Below are 21,464 nucleotides of genomic sequence, written 5' to 3'. Positions count from 1 at the left end.
ACTGGCAATTAAGAGTCTGCCAAAACAGGGGAAGAGCACTCCTAATCAAAGGAAGCCTACAATTACACTACCCGAACACTAACGCTATTAACTAGAATCAACTATATATAAATGGAAATGAGAGAAATTTGCAATAGCAAGACGGAATGTTCCAACAACCATCATGGGAGGGAAGAAGGAACTGAGGGAGTCAGGGGTGGCTATGCCCTTTATACCATCACCCAGCAGCACGAGGCAGCAGAGGATGCGTGGAAAGTTCAAGGGAGGTCTTATGGAATAAATGACATGGCTTGTTCAGAAATATGGAAACTACCTCAGATTTCTGGTTATCCTGCATATGGAATGTTTTTCTTGATGTAATTGCATTGAGCAGCAAACATGGAAGTGTTCCAGTCTGCATGCCATGTTGATCATCATGTTAAGTATTGTTCATCAGTTGTGTGCAGAAACCACCTGGCTCCCAAACTTAAAGAAATCTCTTGACAGACAATTATATTTTATGATTCAAAGACAATCAGAAGGGAATGCATTCAGTTACTAAAATCCAATCATTCAGTTACTAACTATCCATGCTGATCTCCACAGGACCCTGTTGACAAGGTTAAAGAACCACAAGAAAGGAGGTGGGAATGGAAGCTCCGCTCTTTACGAAATGAAGGAAGGCCCAGAGTTAGGATAAAGAATGTAAGGTTTTATTAAACAAACTATACAAAAAGGCACAATGGCAGCATGGAAGAAGGGCTACTCTGACATCCTGTTAGTCTCCAGCACCGTCTGCAAGATCTCATCCACCTGGTCTGATTCATAGTTAACATCCTGCAGCTCCAGGTGAGGGAGGACCAGTGAGAGGAGCTGGCTGACATTCATACGCAGGTTCTTCAGCTTCTCCAGAGCACTATGGGCAAGAGGAGAAGAGTCAAGAGTCAGACACACAAATGTTGGTTCCAACACATCCCTTCCCCTAGATCTTTCTTCCTATTACCAGTGCCGCAAGGGGCTATGGTTCTTTGTTCCATTCTAAAGGCAGTGCAGCTTGTAGATGGTAGGACTGGAAAACCTTGGGGCCCACACAGGATTGGAAATAGGGGAATGTAACTTGGGTCTCAACTCTGTTATGAGTTTCTCATGTGACATTTTGCAAATCACATCATCTCTCAATGCAGTTTACTTCTCTGTAACTGGGGGGCAACAATACTTACCACACAGAGGGGTTGTGTTTGTAAATCTAACAAAGTCTCTGAGCTCAACATTCACACTTGATCCTTATGATTCCATAAACGCTGTCATGTTTAGAAGCAGGGCTAAAAAGAAATCCTGGATATGGAAAGTCCCATGCTTGTGGGAAAGAGTTCAGTACCCACAAAGTATTCTCTCTCTTGACATGTTCTCTTTTCCTTAAAGAAGCCTCTGTCCCTAGCCTCTGGGAATGGGTGACAGGAGATGGATGCCTTGATGATTTCCTGTTCTGTTCATTCCCTCTGAAGCACCTGTCATTGGCCACTGTTGGAAAACAGGATACTGGGCTCGATGGGCCATTGGTCTGACCCAGTATGGCCATTCTTATATAAGCCAATATTGTCTGAATGATGCAACAGGAATACTCCATAAAGTGAACAATGTATTGCAGGAGAGAACCCAGCCCTGCCAAAGGAACTCGAGGGGGTGCACGGGGAGGGGAGAATCCTTCAAACCTGGCTTCACCTGCAGTTCTCCTCAGTAACCCCCTTCTCCTCACAACCTAGCAATCCTCTGTAATAACCCACCAATACTCGTGCAGCATTTTCAATTCATGGGTATCAGAAAAGCGTTCTCCCAGAAGTCAGTTTCCTATATGGATATCCTCCCCCTCCCCTGCCACCTTGGGACTGACTGCTATTATCTATGGCTTAACCCACGGTTCTGACCTTTTCAAGTCCCCCCTCTCTGGGCTCCTGCAGGAGACATGTGCCTCCCTAAGCACCTCCAGGTGCATCTCTGTCTCCTTGAGCCTCTCCTTCAGCTCTGTCTTCTCTTCTATGGTCCTCTCCAGCTGAGCCTTCAGCTTTTGCAGTTCAGCCTGGCGGTAACCCATGTGTTTCTTGCTCCAGTACAAGCCTTCGGTTTCCTGGGCCCTCAGCGTTGCCAACTCCTGTTGGCTTTTCAAGAAATCTGTCTCCAAGTGGGACTTCTCCTGCTCTAGTTCCTCCACCTAGTTAAAGAAACAGCAAATGCAGGAGCATGCATAGGAAGTGAGGTCGCACATCAAAGAAGGGAAAAATAACTTTCCAGGGGCTGAGGCAGAGGCTAATGGCTAGTAGAGTAAGGAAGGCATCCTAATCCCTACCTGGCCTTACACGAGAGACAGAGCGAGAAGAAGGGGAATCTCTATCTTTGACAAGTCAGTCTTGATCTTCCCCATCCAACTCCCTATTGCTGCAGAACTTACCCTTTCCTGCGCTACCAGAATTCAGAGTCACATGCTAATATTACCTTGCCCTGGAGCAAATCCCGTTCTGCTGAGATGCTTTTCAGTTCCACCGAGATATTCTCCACAGTTCGTCTCAGCTCCTCCTGCTCCACCGTATCCCTCTGATCTGTAGTCTCTGGTATCTGCAAGTCTCCTCCTCCTTTCTCCCCATCAAGGGGATGATCATTGTGGCTCTGGGCCTTCTCTTCAACCTTTGCTTTATCAAGTCTCTCCTCCCACCCAAAGGGAATTAGCTGAATGGGAGCCTCACCATCCACAGCAGCCTTTGAAATACCAACAACAGCCACAAAGGGTCTCTTGTCCACCTCCTCCACATTCCCACATGTATTTACACAGACATTCTTAACTGCTGCCTGGCTTTCTGCTATTAAGGCTGGCATTTTCTCTTCCAGTTCTGCCTGGACCACTGCCATCTCCTTTTGCTCTCCTTCCAACTGACCGGGACTTGCTGGAGTCTCTTTGGTGGGACAGAGACCTCCACTGCATGAAGCATCCTGAGCTTGGTTGGTGCCATTGGGTGCATCCAGATGTTCTCTGACCAGGCAAGAGTTTATGCTCCCCTCTACATTCTGATCATCCTTGTCAGACTCGCTGCATTCCTGGCCCTCATCTGCTTCAGTGGAGCTCTCCCTATCCAAAGAAGGGGGAGGGCTGGGACTGGTCAGATCTGGGGGGGAAGGTTCTATCTGCTCCTGATATTGCCTCTGCTTTTCCAGCAGCTCTTCTTCCGAGGACAGCTTGCACTTGCTGCAAAAGAGAAGACTGGATCAATGGGCCTGAACCCCACCCTGTGCAGCAGCCAGGCAGTACCACCTTGTCCCACTGAGAAAACGATCTTCATTGTTTTAGGCGCTAATACTGATCCCTCAACAGCAGTCAATCACTTTCCCTCTCCCTTACCTTCACTAGTCATGAGGTCACTGCTGGAATCAGGAAAGCCGTTCTGCAGGCCTAGTGATAGATTTTCAAAGGGCTATACAGATACTAACCAATAACCCTCACAACTCCCTCCCCAACCCCCAAGAGAAACAGGTAACTCTTGTTAGCCACATTTTACAGATGGGGAACATGCCAAGGCAGTGGCAGAGCTGGGATTAGAACTCAGGAGTTCCTGATTCCCCACTTCTCCTCAAACTCAATCCGCTAGAACCCCCCGCCCCTCTGATCATGCATAGCAAAGCCTGTGAATCCTGCGTACCCAAATGGAAGCCAGCTGCAGCTTGCAAAATCTCTCATGAAAAATGTCTGGTTGACATTTCATTAAACACAACAGAGTATATTTAAAATGCTGGGCTTTTCTAAGTATCAGGAAAACGACCCAGTTAAATAAAGTTTACAATACGTTGTGAAGCATATACTGTCCACAATCCTAAGTGAAATCTGCGCCAGTCAAACAGTCAGATGGTTGGCGGACTTATTCACATAATTAAAAACAAAACTGAACTTCAGCCAGAAAGAAGCCAGCTCATTTGTAAGTGCACCAACACCCATAAAAACCCTGTACTGATTGGGAGAAGCTGGTCTGCATTTGCTAAACTCTCAGATTGGCTCATTCCAGGCCATGTCTTAAAATAGATCTTCTCCAGTAGACAGACACCTACCTCTCAATCTGACACTGTCTCAGCAGTAAATATAGCGCTTACTTATTTTAGAAAAAAAGCAGGGCAGTATTAACTAAAACATACATTTGCTTCAACACAAAGTGGCTGCCTGCTTATGTCCCCCTTTATTCATATTTGTGCTATTTAGCTTTGTTCTCTGATTGAAAGGTTTCACGTTTACTCAAATCTCCCCTTGCTGCCTCCATCCCACACTGTTTTACCTTTCTCCAGGTCACTTTGCACTTGGTGCTTTCCACTAGGAAAGAGCTGGTATTGGCCAATATCCTGGCCAATTCCCTTCTAAATTTCCTGGTACAACTGTCAGCCAGAATTTAATCTTCACTTCTGTGCCTGGAAAACCTTAAAATTTGCTGTGCAGTCTGGCCACCATCTTCTACCCCAGAGGTGGCAGTATTTTAGTGACAGGCTAAGTGCCTCCTCGCCGTATATGGTCCACTTAGGAATGGAGGGATCTGTTACTTTTGGAAGGTTTGATCCTCTACTGCAGGAGTTCTCAAACTCTTCAATACCATAGAACATTTCAATATGAAGATTCTGTCTACCATGTGCTACAGTCAACTACAGTGACTACTAGGGTGGAAAAGCAGTGGTAGGAAGGTGTTGAATGTATTTTCAGCTTTTTGACGTGAATAAGAAGCTGGAAATAAAAGTCAGCAGCATGCAAGCAGCATTTCCAAAGTGTTCCACTGACTGCAGTTTGAGAACCTCTACTCATGCCCTTGCGTTATCACTAAAGCATTTTAAATTCACTTGTGCTAAATTTCACTACACATGTGCATATGGAACAGTCTTCACCATCTCAGCAGTTCCTCTTCTAAGCAGTCATCCAGAGGGGGGCTCTAAAAGGGAAGGTGGACTAATTGTGCCACCCAGTGCATAGATTGGTGTACTGCAGCACTTAAAAACATGCACGTGTGTTCACTGACTTCCCACATAAATATAGAACTGGAGACAACACTTGGGCAAGTGTGTGGGGGGAGGGAGGGAGGAGAATGAATCCAAACCCCAAGTGAAGTTCAGATTTAGCTAAGAAGCGTCTCTTAACCAAAGAAGCTGTTCTACCTGCGGGAAACCAGAAAACAACTAGATTTTCAGCTACAGCTCTTAAGGACTGAACTTCACAAATTTTGCTGAATTTCCAGTCTCCATCTGACGACAGGAAGTCACATCACCCATTAGCCAGACTGCTCCTAGGGGCCATAGGAGAATCAGAACAGCACCAGTGCAAAGAACAGCTGAGATGAATTTAGGTTGAGACTCTGTATGTATATAGAGCTGTGAAGGTGGTGGCAGCAGGAAGACAGGAAAAGGACACTGGCCAAAGTGAAAGGAGGGAAAGATTAAAAAATTAGGACTTAACAAGGATTTCTGTACCTTCCTCTATTCCACCCTGTTGCCCTTTCCTTGTTCTAGGTTAAGGTGAAGAATCAATATGTGTCACAACCTGCAAGAAGTTCATCTCAAAAAGAGAAACACAAAAGGAAAAAACTCTGCAAATGTGATCTTGATTAGTTAGTAATATTCCAAACTTCGTACTTTCAGCACTTAAAGGAGGACCTCATGGGTATCAGTGTCAAGGACTGGAGAAGCCCAGCCATGCATGACCTAAGTACCTGTTAGAGAATTAAATGAAGCACCACTCCCTTCCCCCAGTGTAACGTGATTCACTGAGTGCTGCTATAATACCAGCATTGACGGTTCAGCAAAGGACACACAGACACTAGCTGAAGCCATAATTAAACCAGATGGCCGTACAAACCATTTACCAAAGCGCTCCATGTTCCCATTTCAAGGCCAGCAAAACACTAAAAAGAAAGCTGAACTGTGTTTACAGCATCTGAAGTTAAAAAAAGAAAGTAAGAGAAATGAGGGCAAATTTGCTGGCTCCAGCCAACACCTGCTTTAATCAGATTCTCAGATAATCCCTTCTCACTCCCTGCCTCATGTCCCTATACTCCATGAGCAAGCATATTCCCCCACAGAATCTCACACACAGGGAGGTCATCCCACAACAGGAGAAGGATTGTTATTGATAGGAGGGCAGTAGTTTACACCTTCCCACTTACCTTGCTGTCTGTGGTATATTTTGCTCCAAAGGCCCAGTGGTCAGATAGACAGCACTGATCTTGTCAAGAGGAGGGGGAGGAGTGAGAGAGCCGGCAATCCTATCAGGCCCTTCTTCCTCAGGCTGTTGCTTCACCACACATGTTACACTGTTATTCTGAGCTGCACAGGGCTCTGGGGTAGTGGATAATATCTGGCAAGAAAGAGAGCATTGAAACAATAAAACAAACAGTGCCTCTCACATGCCAGCTGCAGCTCCGGAAAAGGTGACTTAACCTTGAGTATTCAGCCTGAGCCCCCATTCCAGCAGGTCCACCAACTGGTAATTAAGAGAAAGTTTTCCTAGTGGTTACCAGCACTGGGGCTCAGCCAGCCAAGACCAATTCCCACTCCCCCAGTCACCATTCTCTGATGGCCATGGACTGCACGCACATCACTGTCAGACAAGTCTCTACAAGTCAAGGACTGGCCCCATTCCCCTGGCAGTTACTACGTCGGGGGCTCTGCCAGCTGGAAGTTGAATGGTCCTCCTTGCGATAACCACCTCAGCAGGCTTTACCAGCTGAGGACTGAACCAATAACTGCATGGTCACTGTCCCAAAAGGGAATTCCTCTCTCCTCCACTTCTCCAGTCAGCACAGTTAGCATTTAGGGCTATAAGAGTTCATCTCCTTCCCAGTTCAGGAAATGGTGCATTAGCTCCTCCATGCCAGGATGTGAAGTGTTTCCTGGTGCTTCTGTGAGACCATCCATGCAAAAGGACGCATGCAAGAGACAAACTGACTTTCTTTCTACACAGACACAGACATGCACTTAGGGATATTGTGGGATGACCATGTCATGAAGAAAACATGAATGACGAAGGGAAGAGAGGAGGAATTGATGCCACTACTGTGGGAGGAGATGACAAACATGAGTGAGGACAGAGTAACACCTCAGAGAACCTCTTGGTCTCAAACCAGATCAAAAGCTCTGCAACAGTGATCAAAGCCTCATCTACTTACGTGCTTGATGGAACTCATGGCTCATTGGGAGGTGGTTAATGGGAAGGAAAGAAGGTGAGAGTGAGAAATCCCCTTGTCCTCACCAGGTTTGTACTTCCCAATGGATCAGGGAAAGACTAGTCTAGCATGCGACATGACTCACATGAGGGTATCTTTGGGAAGAGGGCATGCAGCAAGACTAGGCTGGGATTGGAAGGGGGCGGGAAGATGTTTTAATACCATGATGATTGTTGGGAGGGAATTGTCCCTAAAGGACGGCCAACCTTGTCACACGCTGCAGTGTCCAGAGCTGCCCGGAGAACCCATCCTGGGCAGCCGTGTCCGAAAGACAGTGCTCCTGAAAATTCAAAACATCAGAGTCTTTATATAACCAGTTAACCTGAAAGTGGGAAAGGGCCTGAGAGAACCAGCCCTATGATCCTAGGACAGACAGGGGGAAATCTCACCGACCCCTTTTTTGCTGAGAGGGGGCAAGATCAAGCCCCTTGATTAAGGCAGGGGCATGGGAGAAAGAGTGATATGTGAGAGCTGGAGCTCCTAAGCACTGTCACACTGTTAATAAGTATGGTGTTAATATTGCTCTGCTGTTCACATGTCCAAGCTGTGCATACACAGGGTTTCTTTGTTTCAGCCAATGCTCCATGATCCTCGTGTCAGCTCCTCTCTCAGCAGAAGACATAAATAAGAAAGATAACATGGCAGGGCGGAGACCTTGCCATCCCCCAACAGCACAGAGCAGGGTTCCCCACTCTCCAAAAGCCTTCTACAGTCCTTTTTGGTCCTCTCACCTGGGGTTCCAGGTTCTCCAAAGGTGAAGACAACCTCCTCCTCTTCCTCTCTGCAATCTGCTCTCTAGGTGATGGGAAGGAAGAAGGCATTCAGTTTCCACTCTCCGTAAGACTCAAGCAGGACCTGAAATTTATCTCTGCCAGGAGAAACAAGTGGTAGGTGGCATGGGCAAGACCTAAGATATTATGATACCTCTCAGCACAGAGTTTACTATCACAGCACCAGAACCTCTGAGACTCCAGTGACCAGGTGGTTTGTATTAACTACAGAAGTCTACTCTCAAAGGAGAGATCCTAGAGAGTGGGTGAGAGAAACGAAGGGGACATCACTGATGGTGACCAAGGAACCACTAACATGTTGTGCCTCCTGTGAGAAAACTGGGACATGTCACCAGCACCTTGCCCTCCTGTGCAGAGAGGTGCTGCTGCTTCTTTCTCCCCCTCCCTGGTTGGGTTGAGTGGGCAGAAGCAGCAGAATGATTGGGGTGGGAAAGCAAGATTGGTTTGCTGCCTCCCTGGCTGTTGCTAGCCCACCTGCAGGATGGAGTGTGCATATACTTAACTCTTTCCTGGATTTTCGATCATAGCTGGGGCTCATCTCCTCATCGCTGGGCTCCTGCTCCTCAGGTGCTGAGCAGCTTCTGCAAAGAGATCAGTCTGTCATTCTTGAGCAGGAGAGTACAATTTGATTGTCACCTACAAATTCCCCAAGTCTTCAGGATTTTTGTATACGTCTGCAGCTGCTCTCTTAGGCTCTTTAGTACTTTATCTTTCCTTATAACCTCTGCATCTATTTCAGACAAGGAGAGAGCTATGGGAGCAGCCTGGAAACAAACAAAATTTGAAATATTTAGGGGGGAACACAGCCACTTACTTCCTAAAATTACAGAGTTGAGGAGGCAGAAAGTGAAGCTTTTAATATCTGATTTCATGGCATCAAGTATTGTTGCATCTGTGTCATTTCCTCTCAAATGATGAGTTACTATTGAGAACAGTGTGGCAATCCCAGTCTCCCATAGTGGCCAATACCAGATGCCTCAGGGGAAAGCATAAAACCCACAAAATGAACAATTATACTGTCATATGCCTATAGAGAAAAGTAACTCCTTTAACCATAGGCAGCTAGGGGTTGCTTATATCCTGAAGCAGGAGGGTTTACATCCCTTATACACTAGTTTAAAAAATGTAAATGTGGATATGAATCATATAAAAACATCTAATTCTACTAAGTTCCCAGCCTCCATTTTACTTTATGGCAATGAGTCCCTCAGGGAATTATGTGCCGTTTGAACACCGGGTTCCTTTATCACGTTTAAATTTGAATGAATGTTCCCTGGTTCTTATATTATGAGAAAGGGCAAAGAGGAGTTTCTGATTGACCTCCCCTACATTACTGTATTTATATCTAGCATGTCCCTTCTCTAAACTACTCAGTCCTAGTCCTTTTGATCTCTCCTCCTATGGAAGTCTTTCCATGGCTCTAATAATTTTAATTGACCCGGTATTTCTTTTTGAGATAGGGTGACCTGGACTAGGCACAGAATTCCAGGTTTGGGCAGACCAGTGATTTACATAAAAGCATTATAACAGTCTCAGTAATATTCTCTATCCCTTTCTTAAGGCACCCTCCCAGTAATATCTTGATGGGTTTGGTTTGGTTTTTTTTTAAACCACAACAATGGCACATTGAACAGATGTTTTCACTCAACTGTCCATAATGATCTTAGGTCTTTCTCCTAAGGTTACAGTTAATTTAGAAACCATCTGTACATATGAGTAATTTTAATTATTCCTTCTAACCTGAATTGCTTTGCACTTGTCTATCTTGCTGGCCAACTACTCCGTATAAGTAGGCCCATCTGAAGCTGCTCACAATCCATTAATCTTGACTGAATCTGTATGTATCTGTAATTTGACATCTCCTTTTCCAGATCACCAATTAATATATTAAAAAGTCACCATCCTAGTCCGGAACCTTGAGGCATCCTTCTATGAACCTCCTTCCACATGAGGACCGGTTTTTCAAGTGGGATTTTTTTTTTAGTCCCAGATCTGTATTTTCCGAGGGGCGATCATAGGAGCTGGCCAGGTAAGCTGCATATGCCTTGAAATCTAGAAGATGCACATGTACATGGGAAGGGAAGCAGGAGCCAGCAAAAATTGGATAGCAAGTGTTTGTATTAAGAGTGGGAGGCAGCAGAGAGAAAGTTCAGACAAAGATTGAGACAGGTGAGCACCTTACTTGTACTTGGGGTGGGGATGGAGATGACAGAACCACTTCTCAGGTAATGATGCAGGATCAACCTTATTAGGGAGCTTCCTCCATTTCAAACACTCCTCACACTGCACCCAAGTCTGGTCTGGTCTCCCTCTGGAAAGAGAGATACACTGACCAAATGGCTTGGATGCAAAGCAAAGAACTACCCCTTCCCTGTATTTCATCCCCTGTGTACTGGGAATGCTGCATCCAGCACTGGTACTGCATGGCTGGCTATCCTGATCGACAATTTCTGGCAATGTGTCCCCCACATTTTGTTTTGTTTTTAATAACTGTTCATTCTCAGATGTCCCCATTCATTCTGAAGGTAGTGCCTGTATAACATGAGCAGCTCCCAATGAAGCTCCCTCCAGGTCACCAGATTTCCTGCCAACAAAGTGCTTGGCCTTGCAGTGGACAGCCAGCCATCAACATCATACCCCACTACCCATCACAGCAACCCCACACATCGCCATGCTTCGTCAGTTGCACACAGCTCCCTCGGAATGAACTGCTCACTTCACTATTGCGCTGTTCATATCAGAGCTATGAAAACGAAGTCTGGATTGTATTAGTACCTAATCCTGACAGGTAGCTCAGTCAAGGCACTGCAAGTCCCAGCCTGGAACACCACATTATCATAGTCACAGTGCTCCAGCCCTCCATATATCTGCCAATGCGATTCTCACCTGGAACACCCTATCACTACATGTCCTGCTCATCCCCAACACTAGCTAGTGGACTAGGCTGAGATCACTAATTCATTACACTAGCAGCCTTTACAGCTATATCTCCCACCATACTCTCTGCCCTTCCTTAACTCCCCACCCTGTCTCTGCAAATGAAAGGCCTGTACTTTTAAGGGTACACTAAAATTAGATCATCATGTTCGAACTCACGCTATCATGTGGGCTGCATTCAAACTATCCAAGTTCATCTGTGCAACCTTCATCTTCCAGTAAGTGTTGAGTTTCTGTCCCAGTGCAGTAATTGTCCGTCTAGAGGGAAGGGGAAAGCAGTGAAGAACATGCAAATGCCACTAAAAGTCACAACAGGCAACACAAGTAACAACCCAGGTGGAGAAACAAACCTCCCTTACTGCCTGCTTTAGCCTTTCACCACAGTAACCAGAGGTGCTCAGATGTGACAGTGGTAGGAACAGAAAAGTGACTCAGCCTTGCCACTGCAGGGCCTGCTTGGGCTTCAGAACATTCTTCTAGATTTGTACCAGGAATAAGTCTGGTCTATCCCACAGCTTCAGAAGTCTGTCAGTACAACCCAATGTTACCAGTACATAGGGCTCCTAATACTCGAGATCTCTGGAGTCTTGTTCTCTATTGCTCTTTGAGTCTCTCACTGGAGCAGGACTGCCTTTATGTTCAGAGTCAGAGTAATTCCTTAACACACCAGGGGTACCTCATAGTTTTCATAGAATTTAAGGCCAGAAGGGACCATTATGATCATCTAGTCTGACCACCTGCACAACGCAGGCTAGAGAACCTCATCCTATAATTTCTGCATCCCTTAGGGCTCAAGATCAGGCTGTGCAGAGGCTAGTCTCTCATCTTTATGTGTAGCTAAATTTTGGGGTCAAACACACAATTTTTACTATGAGTTTCACTCAGTGAAAGACTCAGGTCTCACAGGGCAATACCAAATCCAGGCAGCTAACTAGACCTGGCTAGCCCTGCCTGAAATCTTTGGGCAGTTCCCCCACACACTCCGAAGAGAAGCCATCAGTCCCTCTAACATTTCCTGGTAGCTTAATGAAATGTCTCATCCAGACAGTGGTTGCTGTATATGATTCAAGTAACCACCAGGACTAAGGCCAGCATCAATGAACGTAAAACAAATTAGACACAAGCCTAAGCATGAAGATTGTGCACAGGAGGAGAGGGTGGAGCAGACATAGATACTCCCCGTATGAAAGCTGCATGTCTACCCTTTGCGTTTGGATGAGGCTGATATTTCAGAATAAGGTCTTTAAGAGTTGTTTGGGACAGAGTAGCCATCTCCTACACATTCCAATAGAAAATGTCTGAACACACCAATCAGAGGATACCTTACAATGCAGAGAGCCCTGACTTAGTTATGAAGAGAGAAAACCCAAATTCTAGCCAGTCGTGCTCAAACTAGAACACAAAGCACAGGCCTAGCCAAAGCCCATCCTAAATTACTGTCTCTCTTGTTCAACAGACCAGCTTGCTATAGGGAGCAAGATTTGGGGACCCCTAGTCTCCTTTAACTTTAGGCAGCACTCAAGGATGAATTGCACCCAGGATCTACCCTTTCCACTGATAAAACAGGTTTCCTGGTGTCAGACTGACAGCAAAAGCCCCCCACCCATCCAGCAGCAGCACGAAACCCAGGCAACTCAGAAGGATGCAAGTTCCAGTCAAGTCAATAAACTAGCAGCTTTGTAGTGAAAGGGGACAGGAAAATGATAGACCAGAGAGATGTTCACAAACATCTCACCTCTCACTTCCTGCTGAGACAAGGGGGCCCTGACCTCAGCACAGCAGCCCAGAGCTCTGATAGCTATTTGTACTAACTTAAGAGCAGCTGCCTATCTGCAAAGCAAAGACAAATGGCAGGGTCTGCTTTGCACCCCTCCCCCAATCCTTGTTCTAAATTCAATGCTCACATTAATTTGTAAAAGTTCATCTCTATAGCGCAGCATTTCCCCAAAATTGGGGGCATACCTAACTAAAGGACTAGTTGGGGGGAGAGGGTACGGAGCAGTGTCAATGCCAGTTTCTCTCACGATGCCCTACTAACATGACAGGGTTCAAGGTGGGGCATGACTTGTTTAATTTTCCTGCAATGGGGCTCAGCCTCTGAAAGCCTGGGAAACACTGCTTTAATGAATGAAAACAGGCTGTTCTATTTCAGATAGATCTCCAGGGCAGCGTTTAAGGTTCATGGGTGGAGACATGCATGGAAACCACTCCTTCTCCCTACCCAGGAGAGCGTGGTCTCTCCAGGTTGCCTAGACACATGGTCTCAGACGTTTTCTGGTATAGACAGCAGAAGGAAGATGGCCCAACATGGAGCTACATCAGACCTAAAACCCATGCACAGCAGTGGTTCCAGCTGCAGCCTCCCTTACCGGTATTCCTTGCTTTCTTCAAAATCCTGTTTGTTGTGCGCTGGTTTCAAGAAGTTGCATTCAATCACCCCGATCACTCCCATGCCATCACCCTACACCAATGGTCAGAAAGGAAGGAGGGGAACCAATTATTTCAGCCATAGTGATTACAACAGAGAGGGAGGCAGCACCTTCAGAACAATTCCTATTTCCCTGTAATACCAGAAGCAAGAGCAACACGATTTAATACCACACATCCCCTTCCCAGTACAAGAACTGATGGTAACACCTCTGCATGCGCCATGTACAGCAGTGACATGCATCAGGCATGAACAGGTGGCAATATCCAAGGGCCTGATCTCAAACCCCAGATGGCAGATCACTCGACACACTACAGACAAGGTAAGGTTTGAACACAAATCCCATAGGGCATAAACCTGGAATACCAGCTAGCTTCCTTACTCTGAAAGCCACCAATTTATCTGTATCTCGGAGATGTTACCTCTCAGTTGTGTGACTAATCTGAGATCTTCCCACAAGATAACCCCTAGAAGCAAAGGAATGACAGACAGCTTGCTAGAACAGCTATGCTGCCCCACCATTGCACACGAAATTCTGTAATGAGCGCACCACGCAGAGAAAGGTTGAGTCTGGCTGAGCAAAGAGGATGGCTATCAGAACTTAGTTCCCCACCAGCATCTGCCCCTTCCAGCAGCAATAAATAATCTCCGAGGATGCACTTGGATCTCAGTCTCTAGACAAGTGTACAATATGTATATATGTATAGTAAACTGCTCATGGGGACTTACACACCAAGTTACCAGGTTCAAAAACTCCTGCACTAAGCTGGCAAGATCCTGGAGGCCTATGGGACCTGAGAGCAATGATCTATGAATAGGGCCTACCTCTGGTGAAGCCATGTTCTTCTCCGCTCCCCCATTCCTGAGAGCAGAGGGGAAGTGCTGACCACTCACCTTCATTTGGCAGCCCACCTTCTCGTAGGACTTGATGAGTCGATTGTTGTGGTACATCATGATCCCAAAGTGGCTACTGTTCTTGCAGTTGAACCCAAAGATGATCTTCACCCTTTTATTCTGAGAGAAAACTAGTCAAAGGAGAAAAACAGCAAGCTCCAAGGAGGAAGAAAAGAGATGTGAATGGCATTTTGTGGGAAGCACATTATTTGTGGGGAGGAAGGGGGAGAAGTAGAAGAGGGGAGTGCTGATGGAGAACAGCAGAGGGGGAAGTGTCTCCAAAAGGAGGTGAAGCACACAAATTTTCAATGTCACAACCTTGAATGTCACAATGCCGTGCTGCTTAGAGCAACACCTTTCCTCTAGCAGGAGCTGAGTACTGGCCTTTGTAGAGTGAGAAAAGCCCTGGATACACAGCCAAAAATGGTGGATAAGCATAACTGCAGCCCATCTGAGTTCCAACACTTTAATACAGCCAGTCTTGCCAGAACAAGACTGTTACAGATAGGTTAAAATAACATGTTTTACCCTGGGTCTCTAAAAAGGCTACAGTGTTTATTTTAAGCTGGTTATGAAGCAAACAAGTTCTGACCAAAGAACCCTGATCAAATTGTATAATAAGCCAGATGGACCAACAAATGACTAATACCACAATTAAATTTGGTTGTCTTGGCATTGTAAACAAGACCGAAGAAACCTCAACAAACAATGAAATAAAGACATCAAAGTCCACAGAGGTTGAGAAAATTACACACGACACCCACTTCACTTGGTTTCAGTTCTAAGCAAGAAATTCTACTACTAGATTTAAAAATAGAAGCTATTTATAAAGAACAACCTTGTTATTGGTTGGCCAATCCCTTTAAGAGGGCTCCCACATTTACAGAATATATGTGGATGGCATATTTTCATTATGTGTCACCTTCTGGGGCTACCTTAAGTGTATCCTAACACATTTTTTCAGCGTGAGGGACATTTCACTTATGCTAGCTCTGCAGAACCAACACAGTTGTGAGAGAACATGCCAAAGTCTATTTCTTCTTCTGCATCATCACCACTTATTAAACTCCACTCAGGTATAATTATGTACACCCACTGAAAATAATATGGTTTGTTGAGTGTCACCAAAGTCAAAATCTGTAAAACCTCTAATAGTAAGATGCAAAAACAAGAAAGGACCCATGCTGAAGTCTCTGATTCCTGGATGAGTATGCAGGGTTGGAAGTTAAAAATAAATCCACCTTTTTACTCTTTTCACATTTGATGTGGAAATTGAGACAGATGAAATCCCAGGATACCAATTTTACAGAGTCACCTGTCAGAGCAGAACTGCTTTTTAAGTGTGTTCAAGAGGAAGGGTAGATTTTTTTATACAATGTCATTTTTTAAATATTAACTAAGCCATACTGTGTCAGGGCTATTTTCCTGGATACCAAGGTAAGCACAGATCACTTTGTGCTTTGCTTTCACTTGGAATCATGTCTCTGTTCTTCTGTCAATGTGTTCTCAAAACACACGCAAAAGGGTAAAAAAAAAAATCGTGTGTTCATATAGCTAGCGGGCAAAAAAATTAATGAAATTAACTCAGATCACAAGCTTTCCAGTCAGTCAGGAAAAATAAAGCTAGCAACTGAATGTTGATAAACAAGGCAAAGAGGAGAGCATGGAGAAAGGTTTCCGCTTTTGTCACGCACAAGTTCTGGTCTGGCGCACAGAAACCAGGCCCTGGTTTATACTGAGGGTTCTTCCCTATACACTTTCAAAGATATTTATAGTTTTAAACAGGTTTTTGTAGGTTTGTGCTGATAATCACATAAGCCTGGTGTTGGAATTCAGCTGCCAGGACTATGGAAGCATGAAGACTCCTTCCACTCATCTGGACCTAGCTCACGCTTGAAAAGTGCGAGGGCTTCCATCCATTAAATTGGCACACTCTTGCCCCCATCCATCAGTTATTTTCAGGGCTCCTTCCTGAACTATTCAGATTGGGATCTCAGGCTCCAAGTTCATTTCAATCCTCGGTTTCTCTATTCTGTTGCTCCAGCCCACCCAAACCAGCTTTGAGTACAGATGAGGAGTCAATTGGGAAACAAGTGACCCTTATTGTGTGTTGGCCTGGATGCAAAGAAGTTGCCAGGGAGGAGGAAAGAGCAGAGGCAGCTATAAGGATACTGTGGAGGTAGGTCTGTATACATCATATTCAATACTGGCCAAGCTCTTGGAGATCAGCTGAGTCTTCACTTTCTTCTGTCGCAGGACAATCTGCATGCGGGGCTTCAGGTACAAGATACTGCAGTATGCCTGGGAGTGGGGGACAGGGCAAGGAGAGAGGTGCAGTATTATGGACACAGACTTCACTGAAAACCTTTAGGGAAAATAGTCAAGTTATTTGACAACTCATTCAGTCCCATACAGCCAAGTAGCTGAGTCCTTTCCAGGGAAACACAGCTATTCAGCTTGGATTCCATACCTTTTAATTCCATAGGAAGTGATACAGTGAGGGGCCCCAGCATGTCTGACATCAGCACAGACTTTTAGCTGACATTGTTCACCTTGGATAGACACAGGGCAAGTATCAATCTAATACTTTGGTGTAACTCCAGCACCCCTAACTCACCCGTAAGGAGTACTCTGTTTCTGGTGCAGAGGACTCTTGAACCTTCTCAAGGCAAGGAAGAATCTTCCTCCCAGCATTCTCTGATTCCTCTGTGCTGAAGTCCGATATCCGAATGTCATATTTGTCTGTATCAAAGTCCAGCTCAGGCTTCCCGTCTTTATTTCTGAAAAACATCAAACAACATAACCTATCCAGCCATCCCGTTTCAGCAACAGAACAGCTTTATAGGAGTCAAGATATACAATATCCTGTGTCCCACCCATAAGAACATAGTAACTTGGTGGGACTCTGCTATGGGAAAAGTAAAAACTAAAGTTGTTCCTCTAATCCTGACCCCCTAGTGGCAGGATAAGCAATTAATGTGCTACTTTCCACTCACAAGATCATCCATGTACCTGGCAAGCAGTTCAAAGTGTTACATCTTCCTTCATGTTCCCCTTGAGTTACCCCACAGGCAGTCATTTTATTTATATAGCTTTTCTATGCCAAACACCACACTAAGAGAGTACCTCACAACTGCCCTGTGAAAGTAGGGAAACATCCTCACTTTATATGGGGAAACTGTGGCACAGAGGGTTTAAGTGATTTGCCTTAGAATATATTGCAAGTCTGTGGCAGAGACAGGAAGAGGAACCCATATCTCCCACATCATGTGTCCCATACACAAGATTATACATAGGAAGGAGAAGGAATACTGAGATTTATCTAAGGTTTCCCAACAGGAATGTGGTGGTATCTAGATGGATGATGTAACAAGCTCCTGCCCATAACAGTCTCTGTAAGTGTTCCACAGAAGCCCCTTCTATGTGTTGAGGGGAAAAGGAAGGAAGCAGAGTCAGCTAGTGCTTGGGAGAAAAGAAGTGTAGGGCTAAAGTCTGCATTTTTGATGACGTACTCTTAGCTGAATTACCCTACGACTACATTCCACTGGCTTACCTAAAAGCATCTGATTAATCAGAAGCCTAGCTTGGAGGAGATCTTATAGAAACCCTAAGATTTCTGCAGTGACAGAATCTCCAGTCATCTATAAGACAGGCTAAATGTGAAATCTGCAGCATTGCAACCCATTGTCTTTCCAGGTTCACAAGAAGGTGATCCAAAGTCAGTTTCTGAGCATTAGTAGCTAATACCAACAGCCCTTCTTCCCCCGACTCAGTATCTCAACCTTGGAGTGAAATTTTCCAGAGGCGCTATAAACATCTGAGGATAGGAGTTTGATAACAGAACATGCCCAGAGGACTATCAGCAATTACTATTATGCCATGGTCTGCCACAGATAGGAGAGAAAGGCAAGCAACAACACTCCAGACTGGTACTAAGTGCTGAAGAATAAGTTAAATCTTTCATGAATCTGTATAAAGTTGCACAATTCTGTCACAGTATATGTGCCACAATGTACACAACACATTCTATGTCCTAAAGCATTGGCGGACATGGACGCATGCTACGAAATTAAAAGGAAATGCACTAGCAATGCTTCTTTATGGCATAATGATAAAAAATCCCAACATATTCTGTAGTCCATGTGGGGGTGGAATTGAAGGAGACAGTAGGAGAAGAATTTTCTATTGATAAAATAAAAGTTGCATTAAAAAAAAAAGCAAAGATTTACAATTGCAGCGTGAACATAGAACCAAATTATCTATAAATAGGGTTTCTGGTTTTTGGAGACCATTTTTGGTATATTTTCAAGACAGTCTAGATTTTTATTTGCTAAAAAAAGATAAATTCCAAAGCATCTTAGCCTGAATTCTCAGTCTAGAAAATGTTCTCATTTAAAAAACAGGAAAAACTGTAAGCTGCAGAATTGCATTATTCTGCTCCCTCCATCATTAAATGTATCATTTAATTTCTCAGCAACAAATTTAAGGACATAACCCAATTAAAAAAAGTAAGGAAAAATAGAAACTCCAGAACTAAAAGAATTTTTCTCACTGTTTACTCTAAATAACTGGATGTGAAAAATAGCTTCAGGATAGTTTTATTGGCTATAAAACTTAACCAGAAGCCCTATCTATAAATATTCTACATTTTTATTGCATCTTTCTTCCCAAGCACTTCCTAAACAAAATGCATGGAACATATCTGAAATGCATTTAACCTCTAGGATAGCATGTAGCAGCCAATTGACATAGAACTCTACACAATAATAGGCAAAGGGAAAATTTAGCAAAGAGATTTAGGCAATGCTCTACTCTAATAACCAACACATGGGATTTTTATATCTCCATGCACCAAAGACAGGATCTTGGTCATCAAAGTGCAGTTCTACTGGAAAAAGTGACAAAAGAGGGCACTGTATAGTTCCCTGTTATTAGGCCAATGATTTCTGTATCAAATGTGCTCAGTCTACAAATATAATGAAGTATTTCTGATGACCAACCCTTAAAATTCTGAGACTCAAGCTGGCTTCTTCACTTCCCACGTGCCACAAGCTCTAATAAAAGATCTGCACCCCAATTTAGGCCCTCAGTGACACCTATGCTAACCCATCACCTTCAGCACAGTTGTAGCCGCTGGAACTTAAACAATTCTTGTGATGCACAGAAGAGAACACACTCCAGATGATTCTCTCTCAGCTGTGGTGGTTCTGCAGGGCTAACAGGAGAGAGGATCAGCAGCACAACATATTTAGTTACTAATGTTAGCAGATCTGACTGGGACCCACTCAAGAAGCAGACTTATGGAGTAAGACGGTGTCATTGTTATACTTGAAAGAGCCAAACATAGCAAGTTGCATAAAACTGGGTATTTATACCCCCAGAATGAGGATGGGCTGAACTGACATGGATGCAAATTGAGCCCATCTAGATACTCAATCCTTAGGCTACTGAGTTATTACCTCTTCCCCCTCAGCCTTACAGAGCGCTGAACATACCATTTCCCACTCATCCCTCTTTGTGCACCTTGGCTCCCAGTACCTGCGGATGTTCCAGATGAGGATCCGTGTGCCCTTTTTGCCTGGAATGGCATCAAACTGGGCTAGCAACTCCTCCTCCGTAGTGAAGAGCGTATGTTTCAGGATGGCCTCGAGGCTGGGACCAGAGTCATCCGTAACAATCATTTTCTTTAGAAGCCACGGAGTCAAAGAAAGAACAAGACTGCCCTGGGTTTCATCCCTCCCCACTACCAATAAGACAGTAAGAATTCAGACATTACTGCACTGACAGGAGATGTACACGGACACAGCTCCCACCAGGAGCATGACAGAGCACAGTGCCAACAGCAGATGTTTCCAAAGGGGAGTTGAACCATGCGAAGTGGTAACCAAGGAAACTGGCAACTTGGTGGAAAAATACCACCAGGCATCAACTTTACCAGAGGGGGAGGATGTAAGGAAGTGAAGCCATGCACTGCTGTTAATATGAGGAATACCAAGCACAGCCATTTCAACCCACGGGAACAGTGGAACACAGGCAACTGTGTATTTAAGGCTCCCAATAGTGTGGAGGCAGAACCATATGCACATATCACAACACTGCTGCAGAGGGGTAACACTATGTGGGGGCACAAACCAGACAACTACTAGGGAAGAGGGGGCACTCTATGGGGCGAAGAAGAGGGTGATGCAGTTACTGCAGAGATTCTCCAGGAGTTATCCTGAACATGGAAATTAGCAGGAGTACCCACTGGATTCATGAAAAGTTCTGACATAAGTGCAGGGGAATAATATGACGGCTGCAACACCAAGCATAGTTACTGTTGCAGGGGTTCTCTAAGTGCAGTGCTGAACATTGCCATTATCACAGTACTCCATAGGCCTGGCATCCTCTACAGATGTTACCCAGAGGCAGTGGCACATGCAGGTGATACTGTGGGAGGCTACCCAGAAATATCCCAGAATAACCCTCACCATCAGACATTACTGCAACAATGACGCCTCATGAAACACTGACCCTTGGGCTTCCTCTGTACCACACTTACTCTACCCCTGCATTCCCTCCCAGATGGTTCAGTCTGCACAGCCACTCTTGCCTTACAGGGAAGGATATTGTTTTGCTGGTTGAATGGTATCACTGGGACAATAACAGCCTGAGCATGGACACGTTCCAAATAGGTCTGCGAAAGGAGTCCCACGCTGAGCGCACCTCCGTTCTTGGTGAAGACAATGGCATCCTTTCCCAGACGCATGGAGCCTGACTTGAAACCATTACCATACACCCCAATAGAAGGGTGGTTCTTCTTCATTGCCTTGTCCGTGAAGCCAAAGCTGCAAATCACACACAGAGAGTCAGTCAAGTGGACAGTTGTCTGATAGAGTGAGCAGGACCTAGAAGAATTCATGGAGTGGAAAGCGATTTTAAATGTGAGTTCCATGGCGGCTACTGGATCACAGTGCATCAGGCAAATGAATAATACTTTGCCTTCATACAGCACTTCCCAGCCAAAGATCTCAAAGCACTTTGCAAATGGAGGTTCAGGGAGGTTAAGAGACTTGCCCAAGGTCACATAATAAACCAATGGCAGAGTTGCAATGGGAATCCTGTTCTCCTGACGCCCAGTTCTACGCTCCAATCATTATACAGTGCTGCTTCTTACTGCATTATGTGGCTCAGAGTAAGTTTTATCATTAATTAGAATTT

At 44.9% G+C, this 21,464-nt stretch overlaps 1 protein-coding gene across 1 annotated transcript in view; it reads right to left on the bottom strand.

The window, feature by feature from the left end:
• Positions 1-670: 670 nt before the first annotated feature.
• LOC137153281 (MORC family CW-type zinc finger protein 4-like) overlaps positions 671-21,464 on the bottom strand; it is a 36,793-nt gene continuing 15,999 nt past the window's right edge. Inside the window, exons 8-21 of the mRNA XM_067548432.1 lie at positions 20,875-21,091; positions 19,803-19,951; positions 16,882-17,044; positions 16,437-16,565; positions 14,265-14,384; positions 13,312-13,403; positions 11,102-11,200; positions 10,188-10,316; positions 8,509-8,586; positions 7,946-8,009; positions 6,156-6,346; positions 2,470-3,214; positions 1,905-2,188; positions 671-895 (exon numbers count right to left, since the gene is read on the bottom strand). Of these exons, the coding sequence (XP_067404533.1) occupies positions 742-895; positions 1,905-2,188; positions 2,470-3,214; positions 6,156-6,346; positions 7,946-8,009; positions 8,509-8,586; positions 10,188-10,316; positions 11,102-11,200; positions 13,312-13,403; positions 14,265-14,384; positions 16,437-16,565; positions 16,882-17,044; positions 19,803-19,951; positions 20,875-21,091 (2,614 nt within the window). The 3' untranslated portion in view covers positions 671-741. The remainder of the gene's footprint in view (positions 896-1,904; positions 2,189-2,469; positions 3,215-6,155; positions 6,347-7,945; positions 8,010-8,508; positions 8,587-10,187; positions 10,317-11,101; positions 11,201-13,311; positions 13,404-14,264; positions 14,385-16,436; positions 16,566-16,881; positions 17,045-19,802; positions 19,952-20,874; positions 21,092-21,464) is intronic.

The sequence above is a fragment of the Emydura macquarii genome, unplaced genomic scaffold, assembly GCF_026122565.2.
Source record: "Emydura macquarii macquarii isolate MOO-44397 ecotype Brisbane River unplaced genomic scaffold, CSIRO-AGI_Emac_v2 contig_1253, whole genome shotgun sequence".
NCBI classification, from domain to species: domain Eukaryota; kingdom Metazoa; phylum Chordata; order Testudines; family Chelidae; genus Emydura; species Emydura macquarii.
This window is presented reverse-complemented; position numbering and strand designations above follow the sequence as displayed.